At 38.0% G+C, this 18296-nt stretch overlaps 1 protein-coding gene across 1 annotated transcript in view; it reads right to left on the reverse strand.

Moving 5' to 3' along the window:
- Positions 1-17099: 17099 nt before the first annotated feature.
- The window catches only part of Cps1 (carbamoyl-phosphate synthase 1), a 109754-nt gene continuing 108557 nt past the window's right edge, over positions 17100-18296 (reverse strand). The window contains exon 38 of the mRNA XM_057761411.1: positions 17100-18078. Within this exon, the coding sequence (XP_057617394.1) occupies positions 17980-18078 (99 nt within the window). The 3' untranslated portion in view covers positions 17100-17979. The remainder of the gene's footprint in view (positions 18079-18296) is intronic.

Genomic DNA, 18296 nt, shown 5'->3' on the forward strand with positions numbered 1-18296 from the left:
TTTATCTCCAAGGCACATAGCAATTTCTTAATAAACATTTTAAATATTTACTTGAATGTGTAAGTGAATGAAACTAAATTATTAAATTATCAGAGTTGCAAGACAAGCAACTATAAATCTATATAATATAAAATATTATATAAATACCTTTCATAATTAAATGTTATGTCCTATCATATATAAAATATTTGTCAGGGATTCTCATCTTTAGTACTTATATACAAGAATAACTAGAATTCATGTGATTAATCTGGAATCACTTGTCTCTTGCACTAAATTTCATTTCTGCTTCTGGCTACCAAGAAACTTAGGATCAAGTTAAAGACCTAGTTTCAAAAGACAGAAATTTATAGTGGGCATTTGAAGTATTGTAGTCACCCCTTGAATCATTTATTACATTTATTTGCCTATCTAATTGCTTTATTTTGATCTTGTTATTTTATACTCATTTATAAATGCTATCTCAAATCCTATCTAAAATAGAAAAATACAAGTAAATAAACTGTGTATGCTCATTTAAAGGCAGCAGGCCTCATAACTCAGAAGCCCATCTTTTCAATTCCTTCAAGTGATTTCCCCTTCAAATCAGGTGGCTCTTAATTTTCTTTGGTTATAATTCAGAATTTAAAGAAATACTCTCTTATGATATGTCACAATTAGTTCCTAACATCAGTCCAATAAGATTTTTAAGTTCTAAGTATATACTTATATAAATTATAGTATTAAGAGTAGAATTTTTCTAATAACAGACTTGTCTAAATAGTCTGCCTAATAAACCTTTGCTGAATTCATGGAATAAAAACATGACCCTATATGGCTTAAGACTCTATAAAAAGGTAAGACTGTTTTCAAAACCTATAGCCAGAAACAAAATTGGTTCAATTCTCCCTGTAGTCTGGCATTATATCAATCCACTGCTGAAAGTTGAAAATGTTTTATATAATGTGTGCCCCCACCGCACAAGAACAAAGAAAGCATTAATGCTACCTGACCACATAAATATCAAGAGGCAGGCTACATTGTATTTCTAGGATGCACAATTCTGCTGGGCACAGATTCATCAACTGTGCGATGCTTTTGTATTGATTCTAAAGTGTTTTTGGATGAACTTTGAAAGCCATTTGCTGAGTGCGGGATTTTGCAAGCTTGAGGTTGTCAATAAGCATGTTTTGCTGCAATTAATAACTATATGCTCTTGCACCTGTGGAGAAGATGAAGTATCTTTCTAATTTCATGTTCAGCAATAAACATGAGCAACTGTCTGGATGATTCCTCTTTTGACTCCAGCTGCCAACAGCTTGGAAGGCTTTGAGTCCAGCTAACTCTACATTCACTCATTAGCTGGTGTCCTCATTTATTTTTCTGCCTAAATGGGTAGAGAAGTCATTTTGTTTAGCTCATTCGGATCTGTTGAGAAAGATACCAGCAAATCAACACCTGTCACTTTTCAGTAAATCCTAAGAGGAAATGGGCTTTGTAGCAGATTTGCCTTGGCAGCACACAGAATACTCAAGGGTTGCAGTAAATGCCTAGATTCTATGAAGCATCCACCCCCAACTCTAAAGTAGGAGGGGGTAACTATGTGCCTATTATGGATATAATTAATCCAAATCACTCACAAGACAATAAAATTTAATTATGGGTTCTTAGTTTCTAAGAATTCGCCAATTATTGTTAATAGGCTTTGCCTTGAACATAGCTAGTGAGTTAAATCTGTTGAAGCTATTTTTCCAACAGCTAATTTCTTAAAAATCATTGTATCTTTAGTTAAATAGGTTTAATACAGCATTGTTTTGTGGTAACACACAAAATGCTCTACTGACCTCAGCTTAGTGCCTGTGTTTTCAAAAATAATTTAAGGTCTTAATTTCTGGGTGGTTTTATATAATTGGTACTCTCAGTATTAAAAGGACTTCTAGCCTTGCTTAGTTGTCATAAATACTTTCTGACCATCCTGTGGCAATTGGATATCTACACTTCTACGTTGATCTTTAGGAATCTCTGTGTCTTGAAAACACAGAAAAGACCAATATTTCAAAGTTTATCCTGATTTTATCAGATCAAATAGTGATTCAATTGCTGTTTAATGCCTTTAATGTGTATGGACCTAATGATCATTGCATTTACAAAGGGCTGAGATGGTCCTAGAAATCATCACTTTTAAAAAGCATTTAAGAATGTTTATCAAGGCCGGGCAGTGGTGGCGCACGCCTTTAATCCCAGCACTTGGGAGGCAGAGGCAGGCGGATCTCTGTGAGTTCAAGGCCAGCCTGGTCTACAAGTGCTAGTTCCAGGACAAGAACCAAAAAGCTACCGAGAAACCCTGTCTCGAAAAATCCAAAAAAAAAAAAAAATGTTTATCAAGGTTTTGCCACATGCAGGTACAATTCTCTAAGACTCTCCATGAATTATCTTATTTACCTGGACTACATTTCTTTAAATGAGCTGTTGTTCCTCATTGGCTGACTGGGAAAATTAAAAAACTTTAGATACCTTGATGAACATTATGTTGGAGCAAGTCACAGTTGGCAACGGACTTTAACCCCAAGGATACTGGATTTTAACTATTAGCATTCTCACTAAAGTAAAAGAATATGTACTTAGAACACAGGCTCTCAGTTCTTTAAAACATGCCATGTTCTTACTGTTGCAGAGCAATTTGATTGGTGCAAAATTTTTATATGTTTGCATATAATGTGTAGATGCTTCTTAGGAAGAGAATATCTAAAATGTTTGTTAGAGTCATGGTTGTAGTCAGTTTCACTGATCAAGTGGTATAGTCAAAACTTCCTGCCTGTCTCTCTTTGAGGGTTCATCCAGATATGTGTTTCCTGAAATAATTCTGTTTTGCTTTTGAGTCAGTCAAAATTACTGTCATCAGAGATTTTGACCCCAATTGACTTAAAAGTATCACCTAGCCTTTGGCAACAAAATACTACTTTGTGCTGTGGAGAAGTTGGGGGTGTCTCCAAGGGAGAAGATGTTGCTTTGTCACTGATGGGGAGACTCGCAGTTAAGAGTGATGTTCATATCTGGATGGTAACTGAATGAGAATTTCTGCAAGGAGCAATGTAAACTGCCTATGGGCTATTTAACTGGAGTCAGGTCATATGATTAATTAAAGATGTCTGTAAATTCTTCGTTGTGACTCTCGTTCAAAAGAGGAAATTGATTCCTTCCTCCTTAAATTGAAATTGCCCTTACTAGTTGAAGTGCTTAACCTGTGGAATACAAAGGAGCAATGTGCTGGAAGTTCTAAGACAGATCCTAAGGAAGTGCCGTTTCCTCGGTGGTGTCTTGAAATGCTAACTCTGGAAGTAGTCAATTGTTATTACTTGTCCCAGAGCCTGACTTATTGGAGACTTCAACTCTGGCCAAACCCCTGGTTAGGCTCTTCCAGCCAACCCTTCTAAGGCACTGTGCATATAAACGAAGCTATCTTGGATAGTTTAAAGGCAGGGTTGTTTTGGTTTAGGGTGGTTTTTTTTTTTTTTTATTTTGTTGGGTTTTCTCATTGTTGTTTGTTTTGTTTCATTTTTTTGGACGCTGCTTTATAGTTCAGTTATCTTTAAACTCACCATATAACTAAGGATGACCTTTGAACTTCTAATCCTTCTACATCTACCTCCTTCATGCTAGAATTACAAAACTATACTACCAAGCCCCATTTGCACTCTGTGTATCAAATCCATGGTTTTCCTTGTGCTAAGCCAGAATTCTACCACTTAAACTACACTGACAACCTCACATTTGGATCTTCAAGATCTGTGAACTGATCATTTTAGTTTAACTGACCTCTGCCAATGGCACATAGAAGACCCATGCAAGCAAGTCTGGCTCAAAATTCTGAGCTTGGCTATAAAGTATAGTAACATGGTATTCTAAGTCGCTAAGGTCTGGGTAGCTTGTTCCATGGTGGCAGAAACAATAGTACATCATGTGACTCTGCCACAAGGAAATCAGACCTTATGTCCTGATTCTATCCTCACACAACCCCAAGTTGCCAGGCCATAAAGAAACGAGTCTATCACACCCCCAGCCAAATATCACGTTCATGGAATCCACTGAAGTCATGGCTATCTGATGGCTGCTGTACTTGAACCCTTAGAACATGGCTTAAGTATGTTCAAGCATGGGCCTGTGTATCAGGATATGGTTCTAGAACCACCTTCCTCCTCTGTGTTCCATGAAAGACCTTAAGATATCACAATTTCTATATCACTCCTATCTTCAGTATCTTCACATGTTACCAAAGACTATGACATAGAGCTGAGAATTCAGCCATCTCTTCCTCGTGTCTTTGCCTACAACCTCCTTCTCCACTGCTTGGGTCTGTCTATTGCTCTGGTTTGCTCTTTGCTGTGCCACTTTATCTTCCCCACAAGATCTATCCCTTCTCTACATTCTTCCCTCAAGTTCTGTATGGCTTCAGGCAACCATTTTACTTCCCTAAGCCTTGACCTCACATCTGTATAGAATAGAGATGCTGTATGAATTCAAGTAAGATTACATAATCAAAATGTTCTCATAGCATAAAGTGCTCAAACCATGTTCACTATCTCTTATCCTTTAAGCTACAGCAGCTAATCCATATCAAAAGCACTTGACCACCAATTGCAATGAACCATTCCACCTGTTTATTTAGATTATATTATATCCTTCTGGGATCCTTGAAGAGTTGAAGACAGACAGTTTATACTTTCCTTAGTTATTATAAAAGATAAATTAGATATATTTTCTTTAATTTTGCCATATACAAATAGACTAAATATTATAACTGTAATTCTTGCTAGATACCTATTTTGTTATATGTAATTTTACTATGTTAAAGTTAAAACCTTCCTTTTTAATTAGAGAGAAAAGGAGAGATGATGTGGGATGTCCTTCTGTATATGTGTTGCCTTAATTGAGTGATGAATAAAGTTGTTTCAGTCAATAGCTTAGCAGAGTAAAGCCAGCTGGGAAATATGAACATACATATATGTATATGTACATGAGTACATATATATATAAAGAGTAGGTGGAGTCCTGAGCCAGTGACCTCCACTGGAGCAGGCCTGAGCCAGTGACCTCTGCAGGAGCAGGTACAAGGGAGCAACTTCCAAGGGAGCAGGCCCAAGCCAGGGACAACCCTGGGAACAGGCCCAAGCCAGTGACCTCCATAGGAGCAGGCCCAAGCCAGCAACCTCCACAGGAGCAGGTACAAGGGAGTGACCACCAAGGGAGTAGGCATGAGACAGAGACCTCTGTGGGACCGGACTGAAGCCAGAGACCTCTGAAGGATGAGCTCCAAGCCAGGGACATCCATGGAAGCAGGCCCAAGGAAGTGACCCCCATGGGAGCACACCCGAATTACCACTGGGATTGCAGAGCAACCCCTGGAACTGCTGAGTGAATTCCAGAAATGTTGACTGCCCTCTGGGGTGACTGGAACCATGGCCCTGACTGCACCACAAGTAGCAACCCTCTAAGCCTTGGATCCACTGGCACTTGGAAGATAGAACACCAGAGACACAGCTCCAACTACGCCAATCAGAGAAAATATGGGTAAACAAGGTAAGAATACACTCATACCACAAAGAGCAACACAACACCAAAAAAAACTAGTGACTCTACAACAGCAAAACTTGAACACCCAAATATAGATGAAGCAGAAGAAATGACCTAAAATATAACTTTAGAAGAATATTTGAAGCCCTTAAAGAGGAAATGAAAAATTCCCTGAAAAAAATGGAAAAAAAGACAAACAAAAAATTGGAAGAAATCAACAAATCTCTTAAACAAAACCAAAAAAAAGCAATCAAACAGACAAAATAAATGATTCAAGACATAAAAAAGGAAATAGAGAAAATAAAGAAAACACAAACCAAGGGAATTCTGGAAATGGAAAATATGGGGAAATGATCAGAAACCTCAGCTGCAAGCATAAACAGTAGAATACAAGAGATGGCAGAGTGAATTTCAAGCACTGAAGATACAATAGAGGAAATAGACTTATTTGGCAAAGAAAACATTAAATCTAACAAAAGAGAGTAGTTGGAGTCAGAAAAACATCATGTAGTTGCTGAATGAGGCAAACGCCATGTAGCTGCTAAAAGAAGCAAGTGGTAACAAACCGTAGGCTGTGGTAAAATACGAAATAATAGAAATGGGTTAATTTAAGATATAAGAACTATCCAGAAATACACCTGAGCTGATGGCCAAACAGTGTTATAATTAATATAATTTCTATGTGATTATTTGGATCTGAACAGCCAGGGAACAAATATCAGGCTCCGTGTACATAATGTCGCACTGATTTTGTTTTTAGAATAGTATCAGTAATAACTATAAGGAACCCTCCTTTTAGAAATTATTTTCTTTCAATATAAAATAGGCATTGAATTCAATACACATTTATTGATAACCCTCCTCTTCTTACTCTAAATATTCAGATTCCAACTGGTCATCTTTGTCTAGATCAGTGATGCTCAACCTGTGTGTCACAACCCCTTAGGGAGGTCTAACAACCCTTTCACAGGGCTCACCTAAGACCATCAGAAAACACAGATTTTACATTACAATTCATAACTGTAGAAAAATTACAGTTATGAAGTAGCAGAGAATATAATATTATGACTGGGGTAATCACAACATGGGGAACTCTATTAAAAGGTTATAGCATTAGAAGGATGGGAATAAGTTGATCTAGATGCTCTAAGAGTGATTTGAACAGTTGTAATGACTAAAACATGTATCACAGCCTTCTCTGTACTCAACATAATTCCAAGGTCATTAATAATCTCTCAATCTACCATCACAATAAATGTATGAATACATCCATTGTCCCCATGCTATGGAAAACAGCCTGTTGAAGACCATGCACCACCCAAACATCAGAACCTAGATTCACAGCCAAAAAAAAAATCTCTACATCAAGATGTTAAGTACTTGCAGATCTAAAATATAACATCACCTTCAAATAGCACTAGCTCCCAGGCTTGTAGGGATCAAAAACAAAACAAAACCAAAAAATGTGGTCTCTCATCATCCAAACATTACATGGTATTTCTTTCTCCAAAACAAAACTTTAAAGTTTGTTTCTCATTCCTATTATATTTCAAGAAATCTCAGACTCCCACCACCACACACATGCCGCCTAATCAGCCTCCAATTATGAATCATTAATTTTCTTTTCCATAATTAAAGTGAGTTTTCCTAAAACTCAAAAGTAATCATGTTTCATTGTAACTTAAAAAACTTCAGCAGTATCTTATCGCCCTTAGTGAAATGTTGAATCTTCAGCATAGCTTACAAGGCCCTTGTGAGTTAGCCCTGTTTTCCTGTCTCTCCATCCATCCTCTGAGTTCAGTGTTCCAGTTATCCTCAGATCTCTTTAGGCCGTAAAACCCAGCATGCTTCTGTCTTCTCTAGGTCTTCATGCATATTTTTCTCTGCTAAGTCTTTGCTTGACCTCTGGGACTTGGACCTGATTGGGACAGTGATGAAATAAAGACAGATAGAAAGACATACAAACACCCAAAGCTTGATATGTTTATTATAAAGTGTTGATCAGAAAGGCAGGATTATTGCACACAGTTGAGCAAGGATGCAGAATTCTTACAGATATATAAACAAGGAGGCAGGGTTTATAGTACACAGCTGGATCAGGAAGACAGCTTTAGCTAATGTAGATAGGAGCAATCCCTGTCGGGGAGCAGTCTTCATGTTGTAACCATCTGGAGGAGAATGATATAGTGGGCATTTTCTGCACAAACAGGACCAGAACAGAAGGTTTTGACGTTTTCCTGTGTCTGGGGCTATTGAATACTTGACACAGCCATTCCCATGTCAACAGCTCACATTCACCTCAGAATGCGCCTTGTGTTTGTAAATTAATATGTGAGCCTTCAGCTGTTCCTTTGCTCTGACATCATGAACTCAAACCAAAAGAAAACCATAAGCTCACATTAAACGATTTCCTTACCAAATTGTATTTGTCATGATGTTTTATCATAGCAATAGAAAGTAGCTAAGACAGTGCCCCATGATATGAAGATTAACTCTTCTCCCTTGATACTACCCAAACTATATCCTTTAGCTTTTCTAAGTGACCCTGAAGTCATGTACAATCAGGGAAGAATTGCATGCAGCTGGCTTGGATGGTAGACTCAGTAAAAATCTAATGACTTTCTTCCCCTCTTTTCTAAAGAGAACAGCAGCAGCCAACAAGCCCAGTTGTGATGATGTTTAGCAAGAAAAGGTCCAGCTAGACTCCTGAAGACAGTATTAGTGTAGTTTAGAGGATAGTCCTGCACAAAAAAAAAAAAAAACAAAAGCAAAAGAAGTAATGAAACGATATGTAATAAGAAACCTAAAAAATTAAAGGGATTAGACAGTGGTTGCGGACCAATGAGAGTGGAGAAAGACTAAATAAAGTATGAATGCATTTTCAGAGGTCTGTCAGCACATCAGTTAAGACTGCTGACACCGAAACAGACAATAGTATTCGTTAATTTACAGGAACAATAATAGAACCTAAGAAATCACGTTGACCCACATACCTTCGAGCAATAAGTAGGTAAAAACTTGGAACAACCATGTTAATGTTTCCTTTACAAGAGCCCACAAACAATTTTAACTTTTTGAATACATAAAGAACAAGGTTGAGATCCCAGGCTCAGAAGAAATCACCATGGCTCATGTTCCTATCCCAAAAGAGAAGATTTTGCAGTACAAAAGCATTGCAAACTAGCCCAGAACAGAGTATAATAAAGGTTTATTTATTAGGGGGTAAACTCACAGAAAAAGTAGTGATTCACAGTCCTCTGTGTGCAAAGGAAAGTGGAGCCAAATCCAGCAGCCAAGGGGCCCAGGCATGCTTTTATGTCTGGATTTATAGTACATGAGACCCTGTCAAAAGTGGGCCAGTATCTTAAAGGCTATTGGCTGAAGGAGTTCCCAGAGCAAGATGACAAGATCTAGTAACAAATATAAGGAGATAAATTCAATTTGGATGATCAAACACATCTCAACACAAATATTATCAAAAATGCTTCAGTCAATAAAATAAATATGCCCCTACCTTCCATATACTTCGACAGTTACCAGAGTTTCCTGTTTTCTTAGCTATAGGTCCACTGATTATAACCAAACCTGTAACATTTACACGAGTACAAAATTGCAGCAAAGGACTCAGCTCCCGTGTATCTCTGAGAATATCAAAACTACATCAGCTTTCCAAAGTTTAATACAGCAAAACACAATATGGTAAGCCCAGGAGCATTCCAGAGGAGAGTGTCTGCTTTCAATAAGTCCCTGGGGCCCCACAGATCCAGATTTCAGCAGATCCAGGCATTCTGATTAATGAGGGACCTCTGAAACCAACAGTATTTTGCACAGGCCCTGAGGCAGGCAATAAAAGACTGGGCACAACACGATTGCTTGCTCTGAAGGTTTCCTCAATGCTGAGAGAGTCAAGTTAAAACTTTTTATTTTATTCTGATCCAGTAAATAAAATTAGAGTTTACTTTATATGAAACACTTAAACCTTGTGGTGTTAAAAGACTCTCTATTAACTCTTACTCAGTCATGTTGTGCCCAAAGAAATGCCTTTTTCCTATAGATAGTTTCCTTAGATATTTTTATTTGGGAATACAAAAGAAAGTGTACCAAGCAGGAGAATCAAGTGACAATATGTCACTAATAGTCATAATTAGAGAACAGCTTTGAAAGGATCAACAGCAAGTTCTCTGGAAGAAAGAATAAGTAAATCTTACAGTTGAAATTGCTTCATATAATTCTTCTTTTGCAATAGTCTATGAAGAAATTTACAAAGACATAAGGAAAATGCTTAACTAGGATTCTCCTGTCAAATTTAAAACAACAAAATCCAGGTGTCCTTTGGATTTCTAGGTATTATAGAGAAAGAATGGAGGAAAAGATTGTAAGTGGGATTTCTGGGGGTGTGGAAACTAGAAAGATTGCTCAGTGGTGAAGAATCCTTGTTGCTCTTCCATACAACCCATGGTCAGCACCCATCACCTACATGGACTGGCTCACAACCACCTGTAACTTCAACCCCATATGCTCCAAAACTCTCTGTCTAGCCTCTGTAGGAAACTGCACTCAGGTAGTGCACACATACACACACACACACACACACACACATCTTTAAGAAAATTAAAATAGACTTCTGTATGTCTTTAAATGTCAAAAAGGAAAAAATACTGTGCACCAGATATTGAAATATATTCTTTAATAACAAAACCAAATAAAAATTTCAAGCTATTCCTCTCCTTCAATAATACAATTTAAACTTGGATTTTCCCCCTTCCTGCAAGTTGAGGATACCCTATCTTAATTACGGCTGCCACACGGCAGTAAGCTTTGGGAAAGGGTCTTTAGGAGACATAAGCATCTAGGACTGCTTTGTAGGATGAATCTGTACATCCTTTGATGAGTAAAAGCTCCTCCTGGTGGTTTGTGTGTTTGTCTGGGAAAACCTTAAAAAAGAAATAACTATCAGCTGGAAAATTCTAGAAAAAAATGGACCTTTACTGTTGCCACAAAAAAAAAATCCTAATTTGTTTGTTTTATTTTGGTGAAAGATGGATCATTTTCTATGTGGATATAAATTTTTTACAGAACAAAAGTTGTAAAGACTTAAATGTGGTCTTTAAGCAATAAAAAGTAAGCATAAATGGTACTAATTTTGACTTGCTGAGGTTTTTTTTTTTTTTCATATGGCTGTCTTGATCTCAACAGCTGTAGGTACTTAAGTTCTTTCTGGAGCCTTTGCACTCTCCATTATGCACAAGAGAAGATGGAGAGACAATTATTACCAATTTTTCATGGAACCCAGGGAGCCACTTAGAAGGGTACAGACATTCTGCCTCCTGCTATAGTAACTTCACACTCTGCAATCGCCACACTTCTGGTAGAACAGCGCAGTGATAGTCATTTGGAAAAATAGAAATGTTATGTATAAGAACAAAGGAGAAAGAAACAGTAATAGAAAGAAGAGAGGACTAAAGTTGAGCTAGTCCTTTTTCAAGCTAAGGGTGTCTTGTGTAATGAAAGGTCTCCGTGGACTTGATTGGGTGTGTGAGAGCGAGTGCGGCACGTGTGCCTGCAGGGGGCCGAACCAGCAGCCAAATGGTAACGCTGCTGTGTAATTACAGAGCACTTAACTGCATTCAGACATGGTTTGTTTCTCTGATAATTTCCACTTTCATTGTTAGAGAGGCCGTGGACACTGTAGAAGCCGAGGTTCAAGTACCTGCAGCTGTTGAGACAAATGAGCCTTGGAGCCGTTTTTAAAAGTTTCCGTCAGGAATGCTGCCTAACAGGGAAGTTTCAGAGAAGTATTTTTAAAATATTCTGCTTCCCCTTCCAAAGCTTTAAAATTCCAGATCTATAAATGGACCCTCTTTATCCCTTGTCTGCTCGCAAGCTGGCTGTACTCCCTCTCACATGGTAAAGTCCAACCTCTTTGAAAGTTATTACATTCTTAATATGGAAATAGCACTTCAGTTTACTGCTCGGCCCTATGAATGCTGCCACAGTGTTGGCTGCACTTGTGCTATATGGCGAACTGAGAGACTTAAAATGTGTTCACTTGTTTATATGAAAGAATCGATCTGAAGAAGAGGACAAAGCCTTTAATAAATCTGAGCATAGGAGCCTCCACTTCCTCGCACTGCTCTCTTGCAGCTAAAAATTGTACATACAATACAGATTTGCATTGAACTCTTATAAAAAATTAAGACATTGGAAAACAGAAAGGCAACAAAACAAAAAATAAATGTAATTTCATTTTCAGTACCATGGAGAAGGTGTGTAGAACAGAACTTATTCGTAATTTGGTTGTTATTATTTTCTCATTTTACTGTATTTTACAAATGACTTCAAGTTAATATGAAATGGAGAACCCTATTGTTCAAGGTGTTACCTGAAGTCACATCCCCAAAATGTTCATTCCTGACCACCACAAGCAAATATTTATTTCACTATAAGAATCCATATATAATATGTATAACATATATATTAAACATATATGTTTCTTATCATGATATGATTACTTAGGTGATGAACTTGCCACTTGCCTTCTGTATATCTAATGTTTACAGGTATTAGTCACAGGGACAGTGTGAGGGTTAATAGGTTAATAAATTAATTAATTAGAACTATTTTAGAAACAGTGGGAACTCTATAAAATTCTACCAGACACTGCAGGAGATCATTACATATTTGTGGCAATATTAAGTATCGATTACAGTGTTACATTCAAAAGGTTTCAACCAAAAGTACATATAACCACATAAGCAAATTATGAATTTTATATAGTACTTAGCACAAGAAACAGTAGAAAGGGGTGACGGTTATAACTACAGATTTTTCTAGCATTAATATGTTTGTAACCTATATGAAGTTATGTAAGAATAAGTACCTTTTATCAGAGAAATATGGATTTTTGATGTCAATGTTAATAAATGAATGCAAAAATTCAACTGTTTTTTTGTAAACTGTCTTTATTATGTTTAGATATATTCCTTGTATCCCTAATCATTTTATTACAAAGGTCTGTTTGTTGAGAAATATTATTTTAAGGTGTGTTACTTTTGTTTATTGTTGCATTTGTTTAACTCTGTGAAGCTGTGTTACTGTGCCTGTCTAAAATACCTAATGGTCTAATAAAGAGCTGAACGGCCAATATTGAGGAAAGAGAGAGAAATAGATGGGGCTGGCAGGCAGTGAGGATAAATATGAGGAGAAATCTCAGAGAAAAAAGATCTGGGATGAGAAAGGAAGAAGGAGGACTTTAGGGGCCAGCTACCCAGTTACACAGCTGCCGGGGTTCCACGTTGGGGCAACATCTGTTAGGGTCCAGCCTGGACAGGTTTATACATTTCATGGTAGGGACATGTGGACTAGAACTGTTAGGCAGAAAGAGCAGAGATACAAAAAAAAAAAAAAAAAAGACAGAGACACAGACTAGAGTCAGGAGGGCAACCCAGTGAATATTGAATTCACCAGTGTTTATTTTTCATGTTTTATATGCCCCAATCTAAAGGGGGAAGGCAAAAGACTTCTTTACCATGATATAAACAAGAAATAAAGTAATTACCTCTTCAAAACCCAAAACATCAAGTAATTATATCCTAAGTTAAATATTCTATTGTTTAGGCAGGACATGCTGCGACCACACCTTAGGCCAAGCATCCTGTAGGCAGCCACACCCTGGGTCAAATCTTGTCATAACCTTGAAAGAGCAAGAATAGGACTGAGCTCTCTGACCTTTGGTCAATGTGGAATGGATCCATATCCATGGGCCATACATCCAGACATGGAGTAAGAAGGAAAGAAAAGGTATACAGGAATCGAAAAAATAAAAAAAAAAAACCAAGGTGATGTGGGATGGCCTTCTGCATATGTATTGCTTTTATTGGATAAAGAATAAAGATGTTTCTGCTAATGGCTGAGCAGAGTAAATCCAGGTGGGAAATCCAAACAGAGATTGGATATAGAGAAAGTAGGCAGAGTCAAAGATATCCATGTAGCTGTTGAATGAGGCAGATGCCAGAACCTACTGGTAAGCCACAACCTCATGGCAATACATAGATTAATAAAAATGGGTTAATTTAAGATATAAGAGCTAGGTAGGAATACACGTAAACTGTTAGCCAAATAGTGTTGTAATTAATATAGTTTCTGTGTGATTATTGGGGTCTAGGTAGCCAGGAAACGAATGGGCAGTCTCCTACTACACCAAGGCTAATGATAGACGGGCTAATTTAAGAAAAGCAGTGAGAAACAAGCCAAGCTAAGGCCAGGCATTCCTAACTAAGAAAACCTCCATGTGTGGTTTATTTGGGAGCTGGATGGTGGGCCTCTAAAAAAAATCAAAGAGTAAAACATCACACTGCAGATGTTGGATTTTGTCAAAGGCCTTTTCTTTATCTAATGAGATGATCATGTCATTTTTCTCAGTTTGTTTTTATGATAGATTACATTTACTGGTACATTTATTGATCTTTGTATGTTGAACCATCCCTGCATCTTTGATATGAAGCCTCCTCAATCATGTTGGGATATCTATTTCATGTGTTTTGAAATCAGTTTGCAAGTATTTTACTGAGTGTTTTTAAATTTATGTTCATAAGAGAAATTCATCTATAATTTTTTTCCTTTGTTGAGTCTTTATGTTGTATACGTATCAGGATAACTGTGGCCTCATAAAATGAGTTGCGCAATGTTTCTTTGTTTCTATATTGTGAAGTAATTTGAGGAATGCTGGCATTAAGTTTTCTTTGAATGTCTGGTAGAATTCTGACCTAAAATCACTGGCCCTGGGCTTTGTTTCTCAATATCTGCTTCTATTCCACTAGTAATTATGTCTATTTAAACAACTTACCTACATCTAATAGAAGACTAATACCCAAAATATACTAAGCATTCAAGAAACTAGATTTCAAAAAACCATATAATCCAATTTGAAAACAGGGTACTTGTCCAAACAGAGAATTTTCAATAGAGGAACCAAAATGACTGACAGACACTTAAAGAGATGCTCAACATCCTTAAACGTCAGGGACATGGAAGTCGAAACAACTTTGAGATTCATCTTACACCTCTCAGAATGGCTAAGATCCACAGCACAAGTGACAGCTCATGCTGGTAAAGATGTGGAATAAGGGATACACTTCTCCATTGTTGCCGGGAATGCAAACTTGTACAGCCATTATGGAAGTCCGTGTGTTAGTTCTTCAGAAAGGCAAATAGAACTCCTTAAGATCCAGCTATACCACTTAGAGACATATACCCAAAGGATGTTTCATTCTATGAAAAGGACACAACCTCAACCATGTTTATGTCTATTCTAGTCACAATACACAGAAATTTGAAACAACCTAGATGTCCCTCAACAGAAGAATGGATAAAGAAATCGTGGTACATTTATGCAATGGAGCATTACCCAACAGTTTATTAAAAAAAAAAAGTCATCATGAAATCTGCAGGTAAATTGCAGGTAAATGAACAGAGCTAGAAAAAAAATTATCCTAAGTGAGGTTATATAGACCCATAAAGATAAATATAGCATGTATTCCCTTATATGCAGCTATTGGCCTTTAATTACACAATACATGAGCCCAGAAAGGTTAGATAGCGGAAAGCACTAGGATCTCCCTGGAGTAGAGAATTAGAGTAGATTTTATGGGTGGACTGGTGAGGGGTATGGAATAGGAGGGTGAGTTGGTGAGAGGGAGGGAATGTGGAAAAAGACGACAAGAAATAAGGGTTATTTGAGGAGGGGTTTGGATACTTAGTGCAGTGGAAATTTCCTAAACTATATAAAGGAAGCTGGGCGGTGGTGGCACATGCCTTTAATTCCAGCACTTGGGAGGCAGAAGCAGAAGCAGGTAAATCTCTGTGAGTTCAAGGCCAGACTGGTCTACAAGAGCTGGTTCCAGGACAGGCTCCAAAGTTACAGAGAAACCCTGTCAAAAAAAAAAAAAAAAAACCAAGATAAAGCAAAACTTTAAAACAACAACAAAAACAATGGACACAGCCCACCAACCTTAAAAAAAAATTTAAAGAAAAAGAAAGATCACCACTGAAACCTGAAAAAGTCAAACATGGTAGCACACACTTGTAATCTCATGGGTTCCTTGCTATCTGCCACATCACAGTTGGTAAGATAGAAGCAAGCAGATCCCTGATGTTTCCTGAGTAGCCTGCTTGGCATGACTGACAAGCCTCAGAATAATGCAAGACTATGTCTCAAAAACTAAGGTGGAAGGAACCTTATGACGAGAGTCCAAGGTTGACCTATGGCCTTCACGTGCAACAAGGAACAAACATGTGTGTGCACCTACAGAATCATTAGCACCCACAGGCACACACACTGTCTCAAAAACGTGTGTGTGTGTGAAGGAAATCCTAATAAAGTCTCCAAATAATGGTGAGGATAGAGTCCCAGTGGCCCGCTCTTCTGCACTTGTCACAGAATGAAGTTTCCAGCACTGGGAGTGGGTTACATTCAAATGAGTTTTTGGCCAAATGGGTCCCATGGTAATCAAACAACCCAGGCTGTTGCCAAGAAAATGCTTTACTCTCCACAAACTGAAGGCAAGTGTACATTGATGAAGACAACACCCACACAACTTATTGAACATGGCGAGGTTGAGCTGGCACCTGAATAATATCCCTTTGTTCTTTGCTAAGGGAAGGTACTCTGCAGGCTACTGAAAAGAAAAAGAACAACCAACCCAACAACAAACCCTTTGATCTACAATGCAGTCCTTCCTGGAAAACATGCTAGAGAATGGTGGCACGAAGCTTGTTGGAGTCTTGGGCCTACTATGTGAGATGGAACCCATATCCAATACTGCTTGGATGACCAAGAACCAGAAACTGAATAGCCCAGAGACCTAGAGTGAAGCCAAATACTTCTGATCTAAAAAACAACAATAAAGTGACTCCTAATTATATTCTGCTAAATTCATAGATTAGTTGCTTGCTCAGTTATCATTAGAGAAGCTTCCTCCTACAGCAAATGGAAATCAATACAGAGACATACAGTCAGACATTACACACACACACACACACAGAGAGAGAGAGAGAGAGAGAGAGAGAGAGAGAGAGAGAGAGAGAGAGAGAGGCAGGGGGAAAGAGAGACAGACCTTGGCATACACAGTTCTAAATAGGATGTCTCCATCAAATCCCTCCCCTCAGGGAGCCTCATGGGAAGAAGACATGGGAAGAGTATAAGAGGGTGTAGGGGGAAGGACACCAAGAGGACAAGGCCTTCTAAGTCAACTGAGCAAAGCTCATATAAACTCCAGAGACTAAGCAGCAAGCATGGGGTCTACATAGGTCTGCACTGTGTCCTCTGCATATATTATGGCTTTCAGTTTAGTATTTTCATTGGCCTCCTAAATGTCTGAATGAATGGGTCTCTGATTCCTGGGCCTTCATCCAGGACTCTTCTTCATCCCGTTACTTTGCTTTGTCCAACTCCAAGGTGGTCATTTTGTTTAATCTTATTATATTTTATTTGTTAAGTAAAAAGAAATCATTTGCATTTTCACTTAATAGTATTTTATTTAAAAGTTCACCATTAAAGCACTGTAATAACCAAAACACTTAGAGGCAACAAAGGATGCCCTGAAAGAAAAAAGTTCTTGTAGGGAAAGGAATGGGGGTCCTATGTTTAATATGTGTGAAATACAGAAGGCAGGATGAGACTCAGACAATTACCAGAAGCTATCATAAAAAAAAAATGAACAGAGACTTTTAAAGTGTTTCAAAACTTGACCAGAGAGTAAAGGCCATAACTCCGGACATTTCACTTTGCTTCTATTAAAAACAAGCAAGACTATCAAGAATATAAGCATCTCTGTATTCTCTGCCAAACTCCTGACATCTTCCAAAACTTCAAGCAAGTAGCCATCAAAAAAATCCAATCTCATATTGTATGTCATGGGAAGAAGAAATGATATTCCTAGATTGCTTAAATAAGTGGGAATGTTTAAAAAAGAAAAACTACACAAACGTGATGCCATTCATAAATTAAAATTACTTTTTCTTTTTAACAAATTTTCTAATCTGCCCTGGTAGTGGCCTCTGTGTGGAGCAGACACTACTTTAAAAACAAGGGTATGTTTAGAGTACAGAGTTCAAGAGATGGGACAACAGCTTTTTCTACTTTGATCACTATTAAGTCAGCACCATTAAACATTAAAAGTAAGTCCACAAAAAATAAGGTGTGAGGGGTTGAATTCCTTGTGAAGAACAAGTGACTTGGGGAGGACTTGGTGGCTTTGAAACAGTGACTGACAACAATTTCGTAGTTAAAGTTACAGACTATTCAGAACAGAGGAACCCGAAATAAAGTTTGGCAGCAATGTCCCTTTCCAGAGATAGGCTGAGAATGGTCCTTTGGGGGCCGTGTGGCTTATGCTGACTCAAGGCTGAGGTCACTGGATACTTGGTGCTCTAGGCTGCCTTGCCAGCGCTGTACTGCCTGTAGTGGAACAGACTCTTGGAGTCCACAGTGCGGGATTTCTGCACAGCTTCAGCAAAAAGTTTGGTCACCTGAAAGAAAACGTCAAAAATGTTAGCAACCTACAAGAGATGAAAGGGAATGCAGGATGAATTGGGAGCGAAAACACAAGGATCTGCTTTGGATTTTCAAACGGGTGTGGAGAGAAAGATGTGATGCTGTTTCTTCAGAGACTTCCCCTGTGTCTCAGACTCACCCACCCTCAGTAAGGATTAAAACTAACTTAGAGGGCAAATACGGGACACACGGA

Source organism: Chionomys nivalis, chromosome 2 (assembly GCF_950005125.1).
Source record: "Chionomys nivalis chromosome 2, mChiNiv1.1, whole genome shotgun sequence".
Taxonomy (NCBI): domain Eukaryota; kingdom Metazoa; phylum Chordata; class Mammalia; order Rodentia; family Cricetidae; genus Chionomys; species Chionomys nivalis.